Genomic DNA, 16,350 nt, shown 5'->3' with positions numbered 1-16,350 from the left:
ACTCTATTGGATCATAGAAGTCTGTTTGGATTCTGGGGATGACTGAGCGAAATGCCTCAGTGTTGCTGATTGATGGGGCCTTGCACATGTTGTCATTTCCACCATCAGTTCCGTTTACTTTCTCCAGCACCAGTAGGAGAAGCAATGGCAAACAGCATATTATTAGTCACTGTCGCGCTTTCCACCAACATTTCAAACTAAAAATGTGTATTTTAAACTACATGTTTGCTCATCTTAAAGAGTTAGATTATAAACTGTTAGAAATCAGGGACTATTAAACAACCATTTTCATTTGCAGTGAATTCAGAATATAGTCATCTTGAGTTGGGAAAGGATGTGTCCGTGAATGCCAAGCAAAGTGCTGTGCAGTCAGGAAACACCAGCCCTCCCTGCTCTCTGCAGCCCTTCTTGAAGGGTCCTTCTTCCCAACTTGTAGCACTTTACACCTGTGACTGGGGAATGGGGGATTCCAATTTGAGCCTAAGATATTCTTTCAGTGGGCTTCAGGTGTATGTGGCCTGCTGAAAGTCTGTTTTCAGGAGGCACTGGGGAGCCTCCTAGGAGACTGTTCATCCTAGGGGAAGGGGTACAGGGCCCAGAGATATCAACCAGAAATTGGAAGGGAGGACTGATTCCTTGTGTGGATTTTTTTTTTTAAGCTATTCATGCTCTAAGGACTAGGCAAGGGGTAGGGGATGGGCAGGGAGGAAGTACGGGCTGGCTGCTGGTCAATAGGGATTGTTGGTAAAAAATGGAAGTGGTCATTCCCCTTTCAAAACAGCTTAAGACTTTGGAGCAAAAGTAACATGCTTTGGTACCATCTGGAAAGGTACTAACTGAAGCCTGGATGGAGCAACCTTACCCCCTCATGCCCAGAGCATAGCTAAACTTCAGCACCTTGCGGCCACCAGCTTACAGGCAGCAGGAGCGCCCAGTGGAAAACTGAGGTGCCCAGGAAAAGTGGCAGCTGTCACTTACAGAAGTAGCTCTTGAGCAGGCCAGGGGAACAGGAGACTGCTTTTCATAGCTTAGCAGGAAGGAGAGACCCATTCCTACCATAGAGAGTGGTTGGCAATAAGAGGAAAGGGTTTGAGCCATGTGGTCTTTTCTGTGGGCTTACCTGAAAATTTGCCCAAGGACTTGAAGAAATATCAGCAGGGAGAACCCAGCAAGGGCTTTGGGGCTGGCATTACAGGTGGTAGAGAGTCAAATATATGCTTCGGCCAGTGAAATCTCGCTGTGAGAATGAATGCACACTCAGGAAGTGGCAGTGCAGAAGGAAAAGGCAGCTGTGCTGTTGGGTAGGAAGGGAATTTTCTGGGGAAGTCCTGGGAGAACAGAGAAAAAGTTTCATGAGGAAGGAAAGGTGCTGCATCATAGAACCATTTAGTTGCAAACTTTCTTTAAGTAGAATTTTAAGTAATTACGCTGTTGAGTATTTCTCAGCGTTAAGTAAACATACAAAATGCTTTTAAAGAAAATGGTGCTGGGTGTAAGTGGCTCATGCCTGTAATTCCAGCACTTTGGGAGGCAGAGGTGAGAGGATCGTTTGAGCTCAGAAGTTCCAGACGAGCTGGGCAACAAAGTGAGAGACGCTGTCTCTACAAAAAATAAAGAAAAGAAACTTAGCTGGGCATGATGACTCACATCTGTATTCCCTCCCAGCTACTCAGGAGGCTGAGGCAGGAGGATTGCTCGAGCTCAGGAGGTTGAGGCTGCAGTGAGCTGTGATCACACCACTGCACTCCAGCCTGTGCGACAGAGCAAGACTTTATCTCCAGGAAAAAAAAGAAAAATAAAAATTGTACCTGAATACATTTAAATATAAACCAGGTCTAAACTACATTCAATCATACTTCTATATAAACAGAAACAAAAATGTACGATTAAGTACAAAAAAAGATCTTCACATTAAATAGAACTTAAATTAGTGATATTAACTAATAGAATGAATGATTCTGTGTTGCTTAAATTAAAATCACTATACCTGGGGAAAATGTCATGTAGATAGAAACGCATAGAAATTTTTTTTTTTTTCTTTGAGACGGAATCTCGCACTGTTGCCTGGGCTGGAGTGCAATGGTGCAATCCCAGCTTACTACAACCTCTGCCTCCTGGGTTCAAGCGATTCTCCTGCCTCAGCCTCCCGAGTAACTGGGATTACAGACGTCCGCCACCATGCCCAGCTAATTTTTTGTATTTTTAGTAGAGATGAGGGTTTTACTATGTTGGCCAGGCTGGTCTTGAACTCCTGACCTCGTGATCTGGCCACCTCGGCCTCCCAAAGTGTTGGGATTACAGGCGTGAGCCACCGCGCCTGGCCCGGAAAGGAGTTTTGAGTCCAGAAAGCATCTACTCTGTGTGCTGAGGGCTGCTCCAATTCACCCACCACTCCTATCCATTTAAACTGCTGAAAGCAAAACCATTCTTGTGGCCAACCTGTCCTTAATTTGCTCAAATTGGGAGAACTTGTTTCATTGGTACTAGCTGGGGGTGAAGATGTAAGCCCAGGAAAAATCTGCTTGTCCTTCTAGCACCTGAATGCTATTCGGGGGTAGACTGTGATGAGAAGCAAGTTATCTGCGAAAGCCCACAGCATTCTGTGAACAAATGATTTGATGATGTTTTCCAGTGAACTTATGTGGCTGTCTAACATTGTTACATCACAGCACACATTTTCCGAGAATCCTTGAGACCCAAGAGAAAGCATCTGCTCATAAAATCTTTCCACTTTGCCATATGCACTGGGTTTGGGGGTGGGGGATGAGGATGAGGAGGAGCTTCAACTCTTTACACCACTCACAGGGAACTCTTCCCGGGTGCTCTAACTCAGGAGGGTGTGTTGTCAGATCCTTTTCTATGCCTTGCAGTGTTCAGAATTTGCAAAGAATTTTACCATCTGCTCTGTGTGCTGATGTCACACAGAGCAGAGTATATAAGACTGTTCTTATCCCTCAAACTTTGCCTTTTAAGGAGAGGCACAGTTGTCCAATTTTAGGGATAAAACGTCTCCTTTTTTTTTTTTTTTCTGCTCTTGCTCTCTTGTCTTTTTCCTGGAGAAAGGCTAGAATCTGTTTCAAAGGATGGTTTTAAAGACCCTTGACTCTGGGCGTGAGGGTCCAGTTGAGCAGGCATCTTTGTTCTTTCATATGTTGGCTTCGTTTCTGACTCTGGTGGTGCTGTGAGCATTTAAGAACCATAGGCTTGAGCTGCAGGTGGCTGTTTGCCTCTCTGCCTTAAACAGAGCCATTCTTGTTTTTCCTCTCCTTTCTCTCTCTCTCTTCTAACCTGCCTGTGAATGCCTGTTACTCTGTGTTGGCATTTCCAGTCACAGCCCCCACCTCTGGCCACTCCTTCGGTTGTTCTCTGCTGGTCATTTTTTATTTTTCCTTCTCTTTGCCTTTGTCCCTTTTTTATGTTTTTGTCAATGTTTCTCATCTCTTGGTTAAATGAGTTCTTCTTTTAATCGACATTTTCTTAGTCTGTTCAGGTTGCTATAACAAAATGTCATAAACGAAGTCACTTACAAACAACAGAAATTGATCTCTTACAGTTCTGGAGGCTGGGAAGTCCAAGGTAAAAGTGTTGGGAGATTCCGTGTTGGGCAAGGGCCTGCTTTCTGGTTCACAAAAAGCAGCTTCTTGCTGTGTCCTCTCATAGTGGAAGGGAAGCACTCTAGTCTTTTCAGCTCCTTATAAGGGAATGAATCCCGTCAATGAGGGCTCCATTTATGACTTAAAGGTGCTGCATCCTAATACCGTCACATAGAGGACTGGGTTTTAGCATAGGAATTTAGGAGAGACACAACCATTCTGACTTTAGCCACCATCCAATCAGAGTGTTCCTTTTCCTTTGTTCTCAGTCGCTGAGAAACAAGCCACAGCCTGTCAGGGGTAATGTGGAGGCAGTTACCTCTAACTCAGGGCAGTGCAAGAACAGGACTTTCAAGTGTGAAGGCTGATTCTGAGCCCCAGTGAGCTCTGTGACAATGGTGCTAGAAGGTACTGGTGTTCGTATCTTCTTCCAGAGGAAACTGTCCCTTGGGGCTCTGTTGAAATGCAGGCACAAAGGCACGGCGGCCTTCTTGGGTCACATGGAGAGATCAAAAAGCATCTCTTCTCTGTCAGACTCCCCTCACGGCTGTTGTTATCATTGGCAGGACTCTCCTTCAGCAACTCCAGAAGCTTCAGACTTTGGTGATGGGCAAGGTTTCTCGAACCTGCAAGTTAGCTGGCACGCAGACTGGCACCTGCCTCATGGTGAGCTTCCCAGCAGGGTAGCACAGTGACCGCCCCTGGCCTGGCCCCTGTCTCCCCTCTCCCTCCACTTGCCAAGGCCAAGTGCTGTGCTGTAGGAGAAACCACATGGAGGAACTCCACTCTGAGGCTGTTCCTCGGTGAGGCACTCTGGTGATGTGACTGGTGGGTGCAGTCCACTGGCCTGAAGAGGAGAGTCTGTGTCCCTGGGTATAAAGCTGTGCTGTCCAGAGGCTGAAGTCCACAGCCCCTCGTGTTCTCTCTCCCCTCTTTCTCTCCCACAGGTTGTGGTGCTCTGTTTTGCCGTTGCATTCGGCAGCTTCTTTCAAGGCTACGGGCCCTATCCTTCTGCCACCAAGATGGCTCTGCCCAGCCAGCATTCCCTGCAGGAGCCCTACACAGCCTCCGTGGGTAAGACAGCACGTGGCAACTTGGGCAGGGTCTTGTTTTATTTCCCTAGAGCTGGGTTTCTCAGCCTTCCAAAAGGAATCTTCTGTGAAAGTCCAATGTTTAAAAAGTGGTAAAAGTGGAGCTTCTCCCTTTGAAGAGGCAAGTGGGGGTTCCCCTGGGGCCCCTCATCCACTGGACTGCGGCATCACTGGGAATTCTCCAGAGCTTGACAGAGCACAGTTTGCAAACTGCTGTTCTAGACTGTGTTCCCTGATCCATTCTGACATCTAATTTTTGAGTTCTGATAAGGGAGAGGGAAGCAGATGAGGGAAAGAGTCTGTCGCTTTCTGTGACGTTTTAAGAGAACTGCTGTGTTTCTGCCTCCACTGAGTGGAATTGTATGAGTAATGTAATGCAATGTATATAGTAAGGGCTTGTAAAGTGAAATTAAATAAACAGCAAGGTCAGGGCCGGGCGTGGTGGCTCACGCCTGTTACCCCAGCACTTTGGGAGGCCGAGGCGGGCAGATCACGAGGTCAGGAGATTGAGACTATCCTGGCTAACACTGTGAAACCCCATCGCTACTAAAAAATACAAAAAAATTAGCCAGGCCTGGTGGCAGGCACCTGTAGTCCCAGCTACTGGGGAGGCTGAGGCAGGAGAATGGTGTGAACCTGGGAGGCAGAGTTTGCAGTGAGCCGAGATCGCACCACTGCACTCCAGCCTAGACGACAGAGCGAGACTCCATCAAAAAAAAAAAAAAAAGAATCAGCAAGGTGAGGAGTTCAAGACCAGCCTGGCCAATATGCTGAAACCCCGTCTCTACTAAAAATACAAAAATTAGCTGGGCATGGTGGTGCATGCACCTATAGTCCCAGCTACTTGGGAGGCTGAGGCAGGAGAGTGGCGTGAACCCGGGAGGCGGAGGTTGCAGTGAGCCGAGATCGTGCCACTGCACCCCAGCCTGGGCGGCAGAGCAAGACTCCATCTCAAACAAACAAACAAAAAGAATCAGCCTGCCTTCCAAAACCTTATGCCTAAGATCTAGAGAATATGGGGACTCCGGTGTCAGATAAGAAGCGTATGGTGTTCTCACCTAGAAATAAAGGGATGGTGAGTAAGGAATACACACACAAATTCACACCTACACCTATAGGAATGAGCATGGGGTTAGGCGGTACAGTAGTCCCCCCTTATCTGAGGTTTTGCATTCTAAGCTTTCAGTTACCTGTAGCCAATGAACATACTTGCAGTTACCTTAAAATAGCTGAATACACTATAATAAGAAACACTACCTGCAGCCAATAAAAATACCTGCAGTTATCTGAAAATAGCTGAGTACACCACCATAAGAAATTTTGAGAGAGAGAGGCCACATTCATGTAACTTTTATTAGAAGATACGGTTAGAATTGTTCTATTTTATTATTATTGTTAATTTCTTACTGGGCCTAATTTCTAAATCAAACTTTATCATAAGTACATATGTATAGGAAAAGGCATATGAACCTTACATGCTATATGCCCATATATAAACCCTGTATGGTTTTTCCTATACATATATACCTTATACCATATATATAGGGTTCAGTTCTATCTTCGGTTTCAGCCATCCACTGGGGGTCTTGAAATGTATTCCCCATGGATAAGGGAGGACTACTGTACTGGATTTGGGATAGGGAAAATTTTGCCATCTTGAAACGTCTGTGGTCTTCACCAGGCAGGTGTGTCTCTGCCAGGTATGACAGAAGTGCTAGCATTCCAATTAAATAATTTCAGTGGCCTGTTGAGAATTTTTCCCCCCAAGGAACTATCTCTCTAAATTTAATTGGAAGCATAGTTTCTATGTCATGGAAAATTGCTACAGAGCCATCTAGCTGTGTGACTGTCCTACAAAACAAAGGAGATTGTCTCTATCCTTTGATTTATGGCTTTGGCTTTGTGTCTCCTCTTCACTTTCTAAATGAAATGCCCTGTACCTCATCCCCCTGCCAGACCTACTCACTGGGGATGCTGCTTCTTTTAGCTGGGTCTGGACATCTCCAAGTATTCCACTCCCATTCTCCATGAATCATTTTCCCTAGATGGTTATGGGTGGTAAGGGGGGCAGTTTTATATTTTCAAAGCAGTGGGGGTGGTAGTTTGCCTTGTGTTTATTTGCTTTTCTATTGTTCTTCCAGCACTGTATAATTGGTATAATTTTTCAATGCACAAACTCCGAAGCTCTAAAGTCTTTATAGAAAGCCAAATCCTGTTGGCACCCACGGTTCTGGGCAACGAGAACACACACATTGTCATCTGCCACCAGCCCTGAGCACCTGGAGTGAGGGGATGTGTTGGACCCCTGTGGTCTTTTGCTAACACCTTGTTATTCTGCTCTGTCCTCAGTGAGATCCAGAAACCTGCTGATCTACGAGGAACATTCTCCCCCAGAGGAGCCATCTAGCCCGGGCTCGGCTGGGGAGCTGGGGGGCTGGGACAGAGGTTCCTCCCTGCTCAGGGTGTCAGGGCTGGAGTCCAGGCCGGATGTGGATCTTCCCCATTTCATTATCTCGAATGAGACCAGCCTGGAGAAGTCAGTGCTTTTGGAGCTGCAGCAGCACCTGTGAGTCATAGAGACACAGAGCCAACTCCTCTAGTGCACTGATGGTGGGTTATGAGTCAGCAACCTGGGATGTGAGGTTGAGACTCTCCATAGGCCTGGTTCAGTCCCTCAGCTCTCTCAGGACCTATTTCCAGGACCTGGGACTGCAGAGAGTCTGTTGCCAGCCAACAGTTGCCCTGAGCAGAGATGGGGAAAAAAGCCAGCATGAGCTCCCCTATGTCTGCTGCATCAGCGGGGAGCTGGCGTGGTGGCACCAAGAAGTGGGGGAAGGGATTCAAGCCCTTCCGCCACTGTCTCCATCCTCCCTTCCAAGCCACACGAGTGAATGCACAGCCCAGGTAACCACAATGTGTTTACTGTGCAAATCCAACTTTAAGACATGTTCCATGGCTTCAACTAGGGAGTAGATATATATTGTGCTATATGTCAATATATGTTTATGATTTATATGTAAATACACATGTGTTAATTAAAACTATACATATTATAGTTTTATACTTATAGATGTATGTTGAGGGGTACCATTTAAGAGGCACTGTGCACACATTTCCATATTGAGAACAACCTCTATTTGGCTCCAATTCTACATGAGTTGTTTCTCAGTTTCTGGGAAAAATCCCTTTGTAAACATAAAGGCTTATGTGACTGCAAGGTATTGTTATTGTAATAGGGGAGGTCCCTGGGCCTGCATGCATGCTCCTGGTTACGTGTGACATGGTTGGTGATTTAGCTGAACTCTGCTCCTGTGCCTCCCAGAAATGAGGCTGTTCCGATGTAAATGGGAAAGATTTTGTTTCAGATTCTTCAGCTTTCATCCCCTAATTCTGCAGGGGAAGGTGTATAATGAAGTACTTTTATGTGTGTACATTATACATACATAGTTAACATTTACTAGCACTTACTATTTTAAGCACTTTACAGATGTGAGGCAGGTTGAGTATCCCTTATCTGAAATGCCTGGGACCAGAAGTGTTATAGATTTCAGATTTTGGAATATTTGCATTATACTTAACAGTTAAGCATCCCTAATCCAAAAATGCAAAATGCTTCAGTGAGCATTTCCTTTGAGCATCATGTCAATGCTCAGAAATTTCTAGATTTTGGAGCATTTTAGAATTTTAGATTTTCGGATGAGGGCTACTGAAACAGTATCATACAAATCCTTTTAAGTATCCCATGTGGTAAGGCATCATTATTATTCCCGTCATAGAGAGACTTGCCAACGTAGCCACCGCTGGGATCTGTAGAAGACCCAGTGCCTGCTTACTTGGCTCTGGACACAGTTTCTCTTCTCTCAGCTAAGCTGTTCAAGGCCGCCTTCAAATCCCATTTGTTCTGTGATGTCTCCTAGATAACAAAGCCTCCTAGCCCTCCTCTGAATGCCTAGAAATTTTCCAGGTTGTTACACAATTTAATAATGTATTTATTTTCTGTTATGGATTTATTATTATTTCAAATTAGCTCATTGTTAAAAATCTTTATCTGGATTATTAGCTCTTCTAGGCCAAGGATCAGCTCTTATCATTTTATTTTCTCCTTCCCTGAGTTTAGCATAGGGCTAAACATCCTAAGTAAATAGAATAATATAATGCATCTCATAGCAGATCAATATCAAGCCACCATGATTATCCTTAGTAGGGTTGGGATGCCTTGGGTGTAGATAAAGGTAAGAATGTGGACTAGTGGAGAGGCTGGTAGCAGGGGACTTTGGAAACAGAGAATTGCTACTAGGAGAGAAAAGGACAAGAAACATGCCCAGGCCATCTCACCAAGTTGCAACCCCTAAATGATTGCATCACGCTACAAAGCATGAGAATTGTAGCTAACAGCTGGTGACTAATACTTCGTTTTCCTTTTAATGCCTTCACAGGGTCAGCGCCAAACTGGAGGGGAATGAAACACTAAAAGTTGTAGAACTCGACAGAAGAGTGAACACCACTTTCTAAAGAGGCTGCCTGCACCCCCTCCCTTTCCCTTAACTCTACTTTTACATCCCCAAACCACCTTTGTCATCAGCTTTTCCTCTTTGCCACTGGATCTTCATGAAGACATGGGCAAGCATTAGTGGCTTCAGATGGGAGACCAGCCTGGGACTTCCCTGCAGTGAGAGAGCATCTCCCCCTGGTCCATGCCCCTCCTGTGCAGAAGGGAGCCTGCATCCCTCCCTTCCTTTCTCTTACTGCCATAGGAAATTATTTTAGGGGTTGGAGGTGGGACAAGCAGGCTTGTTTCCACCAATAGTGCCAAAAAGATACTGCCTAATGTGCACCTGTGAGGTGTAACCCCCCGCTTTGGAGACGAGATGGCTCTTGTTCAGTCAAGACCCCAGACTCTGGCCACAAAAATGCCATAATGCCTGTTGGTATTTGGCAAAGCACTGACCCATGTCCTCCCTTGCTCGCACTGGGGTCTCTGGTGTGAACACCCCCGACAGCAGCCCTCCGCCCACTCTGCCCCCTGGGAGCCCTCGCTGGATCGTCTCGTCTCCTGCAGCAGCACTGGCAGGCGAGGGCTCTCGTTCATATTCTCAGGCCGCAAGTGCAATGCCTGAGGGGATCAGGCTTTTCTACTCCAGGCAAACCTGCCCCATCTTGTCGCGTTTAGGACCTCCCACAACCTGGTTCCCCACACATCCATAGTTCTGCCTCCCCAGCTTCTCCTCCCCACTTGTAAATAGTATTTATTAGCTTGCCGAGGCTTCCTGCTAGCAACCACACTGAAGAGATCGATGCCTCCTTTCAAGCTAGCCAAGTTTTCTGCGAGCCTTCAGAGCTAGGAGGGCCCCCTAGGCTCTGGGATCCCCTGTCTTTCCAGACAATGTTTTGTTTCCTTTCCTTTGTTTTTTCTTTTAACTGGAATAATTACCATTGAAAAAGAAGTTCCCTTGAGCATGTATGTGTCTGCCTCTAGGATGAGCTCAGAGCGAGAGATGACACAATGCCTCACTCAGGCCCCGGGCTCCCTGGCCACAAGCTTTTTCTATCCTGTTTTCATGACAGAGAAGGGGAAGCCCTGTTCTGACAACAGACATTTCAGACAACCTTGCTGGCTTTCCACACCTGCCTGGCCCCCTCCTCCCTCCACACTTCCACTTTGTCCTCCTCGTCCCCTACCTCAACAAAGCAGGGTGGGGTAGGTGACATTTGTGTATCCACATTCTTACCTTTGATAGTCAGGTTTGGCTACTTTGCAGCTCGCCCAAAGAGATACAACCTAACCCCCAACCTAGTTTTAGTTTTTTTTTTTTTTTTTTTATGGTTAAAAGTAACTTTTGTAGTTTAAAAAAATCTTTCCTCTTTCATATAAATAAGAAGTGGAAATTGCCTTTTTATTGTGTAATGTAGAAAACCCTCAAGTGTTTTTTCCGAGCTTGGGAAAGATTTTGTGTAGGAAATGTGCATAGAGTTTGTATTTTATTTTTATTAGCAGCTGAAATGCCTTTGGTTTTGGCTTCTCTCTCTCCCTCTCTCTCTCTGTCTCTCCTTCTCTCTCTCCCCCCACCACCCACCCCCACACACGTCATCTGCATTGTTATTGGAGCCTGTACTTAGAGGGATTAAGCCCACACCCTGGCTTCCATTCCATATCAGGTACAGGATTTGATGTTATTAACATTTGTCGTCATACCTCATAAGTCGGTCCCTGCCTTGTCTGTCTAGGCCCATTTGGGGCTCCCTGTGAGTGATTCCCCTCTCTCTGCTATGCTGGAGATGGTTCCAGCCTGGAAAGCGGCCAAGTTCATCTTCTCACTGTGAGTGGAAGCTGGATCGGGCCCCCGTAGTCCTGGCAGCCCTGTTGTCTGGAGGGTTCTTGTTGTCCCTCCCATTAGCCAGGGCGGAGACTGTCTGGGCTGTGCAGGAGGAGGGTTGCTAGTAGGTTCTGCTTCTGCTTCTCTCTGCTCCACTGTCTGCAGCCCAGATCCTGTTGGGCCTGGCTGGTGTCTGGTAACCATGGGCCTCCACTGACGCATCCCTCTCTTTTAAACTGTCAGGTCATTATCAGGCATAGGCAGCCTATAGGGCCCAAAGAAGGCAAAAAGATAAGATTTACTCAAGTAGCATTAGGGCAATGAGGAAGGAAAGGTTTCAAATTTAGGGGCAGAAGTGAGAGAATGAGCCAACCCATGTACCTGCTGCAACTGAACCAGACTGGGTTTTCAAGGCTCCCAGACGTAGAGTAGGAAACATGCTCTTCTAAATGAGGAGGGAGAAGATAAAGGAAACTTCTAGCCCCTGTCCTTAGTGCTTTGAGGATTTTATTTTCTCCCTTACTACCCTTGCTTGACATCACTCTCTCTAGACCTCCAGACAGCAGGACTCTTTCTCTGGGAAACTGTCCTTCCAAAACGGAATCTATGTAGACAATGGGACATTAGGCAGAGAGCTCAGATGGCCCTTTTAAGGGGGCTCCAAGAACCAACATCACTGCTCTTTTAGATAAACCTCTGCCCTCCACTCCTTGCTTGAGTGGGTTAAAGGAATTAACAGTTGTCCCTTTAGGAGGACAAAATGGGGTCAAGAGGACACAGAAGAGTTGTATAGCACCAGATTGGTTCCAAATAATTAATGGATGTGTGCACATTTTCTGTTCAGGGATTAAGACCACAATATCAGTGGATTTGTTTTCCCCACCAAGTGGCCTCTTAGACTAGTCATTAACTTATGGTTAGCTCTAAAGATTTCAAATAGTGGCAGACAGTGTCTTCTGAATGTAAGTTTTGAGAAATACGAGTCTGTCAGAGCGGCCATAAGCCATAAAGAGTCAATCCCTTAATTATATTTTTCATCATGTAAACAAGTTTCCCATTTCCCTTTCTTAGATTGCACCAGTGAAGGAGATGTTTTGCAAAGATTCAGAGAACTAATTTTTCACTGGATAAGACCTGAGTAACCCAGACCCCCCACTGTGGTTCTTTTCACAGCCCTCGACTTTGCACTTAAAAAGGGATATTGTAAATGAAAGGCTGCAGTGCCAGTTTTAAGAAAGAATTTCTGTGAAGTGTGAGGACTCTGGAGTCTAGCTCACATAAAGAGAGTGTTATATAAAAATCCGACAGCTGAACTAGGTTGCTCTTTTTTGGCAGGGAGTGGGGATGAGATTTGACACCAATATGGGCAAAATTAGATAACCTTTTGGTTAATATAAATGATTTTGATTTGGAGGCCTAATTTGTAGATTGTGAAAGCAGCTTTTAGTTTAACTTATTCACAGACCCCTTATAATTACCATGTTTTTTTTTTCTTCCTAAATCTCTTGGTTCAGCTTGTGAATCTTACGTGCCCATAAAGTTGGGATGTTGAATTGGCTCTTCTTTGTTCTGGCAGTGAGTCAAGTGTCCAGCATTTTTTTATAAGTGTTTTATTAAAATTGTTCTCCAGCATTTTATGGCTCCTCCCTCCCATGTCCTCAGACCCAGCAAAAGCGTAGAGGCAGAATCAGAGGCCTCTCCAGGCCAGCTCCTCTGCCCACATGTCATACGAGGTGTGAATTTGAGCACACTCCAGAAATGGAGACATCCCACCCCCAGTTGAATAATGGCCCATTCATGCCAACCTTGCCAACACGGAGAGGGCAGAGATGCACTAGAAGACCTTCATCCTCCCCTTCATCTGCCCCAAGTCACTACAGTTGGTTCTGTTGAAGCCAGTCTTTAAGAAACCTGGGTTAAAGACACCAGCACTTCTGCTTGCTGGGCTGGCTGGACCTGTGAAGCCGTGGGCAGGTAGTGCCCTCTTGAGAGTCATTTTATTTGGCCACCTTCAGCTGAGACTATCCATAGACACATGCTAGGATAGGCCCCGCTGGGAGGGCAGTTACAGGAGAGAGTAGGTGGTGGTGACGTGAGGGCTGTGAAGGATCCAGAGACAAGACTTAGATGTTTCGTTCATTCACTCATTCATTCAGTTACTCCTAAGACTTTTCAGTTTCATAAGGAAGAGTGTTGCCTGAGGCCCTAGGGAATATTGGGGAATAGAAGGGATTGAGGAAACATTAATAATAGTTATTCAAAAGACCCAAATGCTTATACTTCTCTCTCCCTTCTTCTCTCTCTGACACACACACACACACACACACACACATGCACATTCCTCCCTTACATGCTCATTTGTGCCTTAACTGTGCCTTATATATAAATCCAGGATGACTGAGGAATCCCTCGTCACCGGGAGATTTTGTATATATTCTTTTATTATTAGATTGAGGTGGGTGTGGGGGAAAATTTTTTTCCGAAGGCTCAAAAGTGGTTTCCTAAAAGTGAGCCACTATCAGATTTGCACATCAGGAGAAAAGAAATAGGGTTACGTCCATTAGGAAAATCCCAGTTTGCAGGAGTGCAATCACATCAAAAAAACAACCAGCCAGGATTAAAGGTATTATAAATCCTCATAGCGGAACATTTCTCAGGGCAAAGGAACCTGGCCCGTTTGAAGATTAATGTTCCATGTCTTTGTGGTCAAAGGGCCAGCACTTACTTAACACAGGAAAAAACTAGGTGTTGTTTTGTTTTGTTATTTTGGACAACATAAAATTCAGGAATGTTTTATTTAGCCTTGGTTTCTAGAAGGAAGGGAAATAATATTTCTTGAGCATTTACTAGGGTGTTGCGTGCTGCGCTAAGTAAATTTTAAGTCTTTCAGTTTTACAGATACAGAAAACAAGGGTGACTCTTTACCACAGGATGAATAAAGAACTAAGTAATATGGGAAATGCAGCAATTTCTGGACTAGCTGAGCCGATTCCTTCCTGTGAGCACGCTGTAAGCTTTCAAGTTCTCTGGGCAGGAATTACAGCACCTGTCCCCTGCAATGGCCCTGCTGTGTGATGCTCATCGCTTCCCTTCGTGCTGGAGCAGTCCCCCAGGTGTCCATCTCCTATCTTTTTGTTCCAATCTTCTGTGAGTTCCAGCTAGCAGGCTTTACATCTGGGGAAAGGAATACCAGGGGTTTTAGCTCTGTTCTCTGCTCCCATCCTTCGCTCACCAGCTGAGTGAGAACATGAACTTTTTGCACCATGTACCCATGGCTTACACTACTTAGAAAATCACCTTTTCAGATAAAACAGTTTATGAGTTCATAGAGAACACCAGCACTCTTTGACAAAACTGTGAGTGACCCTTTTTAAACAATGCTGAGCAGACCCTGAGCTATAATCAACGGTGAGCTTTAATGTCTATGCTGACAGTTAGGTTTTGCTCTCTTTTGTAACAGGTTACGTAGACCAGCAGTGTTTAAATCTAAATACGTTGTGAGTCTGTTATCTGTCCTATCGCGTTTTTTAAATGACTTTTTATTCTTTATCATAGCTAAGTAAATACCAAAAGAAAAAAAAAAAAGCTTTGTAGGACACTTGTACTTAGTTTGGGAAAAAAAAATAAATTGAAATTGTTATGCTTTTGTATTTCCATTTCTTGCAAATAAATATTTTTTCTTAAATAGTAAGATGTTGCCCAGTCTTTATAATCTTGGTACTAATTTGAAAAGCATGTTGTTTTTTTATGAGCATGGGTTTGTGTATGTGTGCCGAACCGTTCTTTCCTGGATATCTACTTGGCCTGAAAGAAGAGCCTCAAACCAGCAATTGGTATGTTATATAGGACTGAATCCAAGCCTTAGTTGGAGGAATATTGAGAATGTAATTGTTTTTTCAGGCAGCCACGGGAAGAAAAACAGTATCCTCTAGAGACTTATGCAGCATGACTGTTATTTTTGTTGTCTCCTCTAACTATTCCCTAACTAGATTTCAACTGTCTGTGGATTTGATTTTGCTTTCCCCATCTCTGGTTGCTTGAGAAAGATCCTTTGGACTTGAGCCAGAAAGGAATGATCCTTCTTCCTACGAACAGTTGCAGAGGATGTCTAACAGATTCATGCTCCAGAAATTCTGATGAAATGGTTGATAAAGGTCAGTGCACTCAAGCAGAGTCATCTTCATTCCATTACAATGTCTGAATCCAAATGTAGCTTTCTTCACTCAGAGAGTGGGGGCTTCGTTTAGTCTCACACTGAGTTGGGATGTTAGAGACTAAGGCCAGGGACTATGCTTACTTGGAAAAAAAAAACAAAACATGGGATTTTTTTGTTTGTTCGTTTTGTATTTTTTTTCCTTAGCAGCATGCCCAACCCTGCCCTGGCCTTGAGGGTACATTAATCTGCTCTATCTTGTCCTCTTCAGAGCACCTTGACCTTTTGTTGTTACACAAGGGGGCCTTTCCCTTCAGAGGCTTTGATTATCATGCCCCACTCTTTCTTTTATGGGGAGCCTATTCCTGAAGCTCCTCCACCCCACAATATGCTGATATCTTTTCAGTGGTGTGTGGAGAGGGCAAATACTCACTGATTTGAGAATGTTCTGTATTAATCATGCCTTTCCATTTTCTGAATTTCTAATGCTTTGACATCTAGGGCCTTGCCGACCCTGGAGGGACCGCCCGTGCGAGGGCTAGCCCTTTCCTAGCTTAGGAGCATGCCTTTCATATACAAACCGACTTGGAGCCCATAGCCCAGCCACCTCCTCTGTGGCCTTTCGTACTCTGGGCTACTCTCCCCCTGCCCTAGGTACCCTAGGGCCAGGTACCAGACAACTAGAGACAGTCTCTAACCCCGCAGCCTACTGAAATTATTCAAACTAGCCAATCCAAAACCTGTGTACCCTGTGTTGCCTGTTTTTTCCTGCGTAAACCACAATAAAAGCCCTTGCTCACATTTTCCCTTCATTCTTCCTGCTTCTTGAGCCACCCTGGTGCTTCCCCAGATGGGCTTGCGTGACATCCCCTCTCCTCTTGGGAACTATGAGTAACAAGCTGTCTTTTCTTTTCAATGACCTCACCATCCCCAAATAATCATACCATAAAAATCTGCTGGCCTCACCATACCCGAATAATCATACCATAAAACCTACATTTTAAAATGAATATCAAATGAGAGGCTGATCCCAGACTCATGGGCATCTGGGGTTTCACAGATGGGCCTGCTGTGATTTAGTTTGAGGGAATACAGATCTATTATCTCTTTGCACACTGGTTGCCACTTAAGTTCTGGAGAGGAAAAGTGAGATCTCTAGGGAGTAGTGTGGCTTGTTCATGGGAAGAGAAAGCAGTGTC

General features: G+C 45.1%; 1 protein-coding gene across 3 annotated transcripts in view; it reads left to right on the top strand.

The window, feature by feature from the left end:
* Positions 1 to 14,689, top strand: part of CREB3L2 (cAMP responsive element binding protein 3 like 2) — a 128,555-nt gene extending 113,866 nt beyond the window's left edge. For all 3 annotated transcript variants that reach the window (XM_003813426.4, XM_008965985.4, XM_055115420.1), the window contains exons 9-12: positions 4,160 to 4,259; positions 4,541 to 4,667; positions 7,034 to 7,250; positions 9,121 to 14,689. In XM_003813426.4, coding sequence (XP_003813474.1) covers positions 4,160 to 4,259; positions 4,541 to 4,667; positions 7,034 to 7,250; positions 9,121 to 9,196 — 520 coding nt within the window. In that variant the 3' untranslated portion in view covers positions 9,197 to 14,689. The remainder of the gene's footprint in view (positions 1 to 4,159; positions 4,260 to 4,540; positions 4,668 to 7,033; positions 7,251 to 9,120) is intronic.
* Positions 14,690 to 16,350: the final 1,661 nt, after the last annotated feature.

Source organism: Pan paniscus, chromosome 6 (genome assembly GCF_029289425.2).
Source record: "Pan paniscus chromosome 6, NHGRI_mPanPan1-v2.0_pri, whole genome shotgun sequence".
Taxonomy (NCBI): domain Eukaryota; kingdom Metazoa; phylum Chordata; class Mammalia; order Primates; family Hominidae; genus Pan; species Pan paniscus.
The sequence above is the reverse complement of the archived record's forward strand: the minus strand, read 5'-3'. Positions and strand labels throughout refer to the sequence as shown.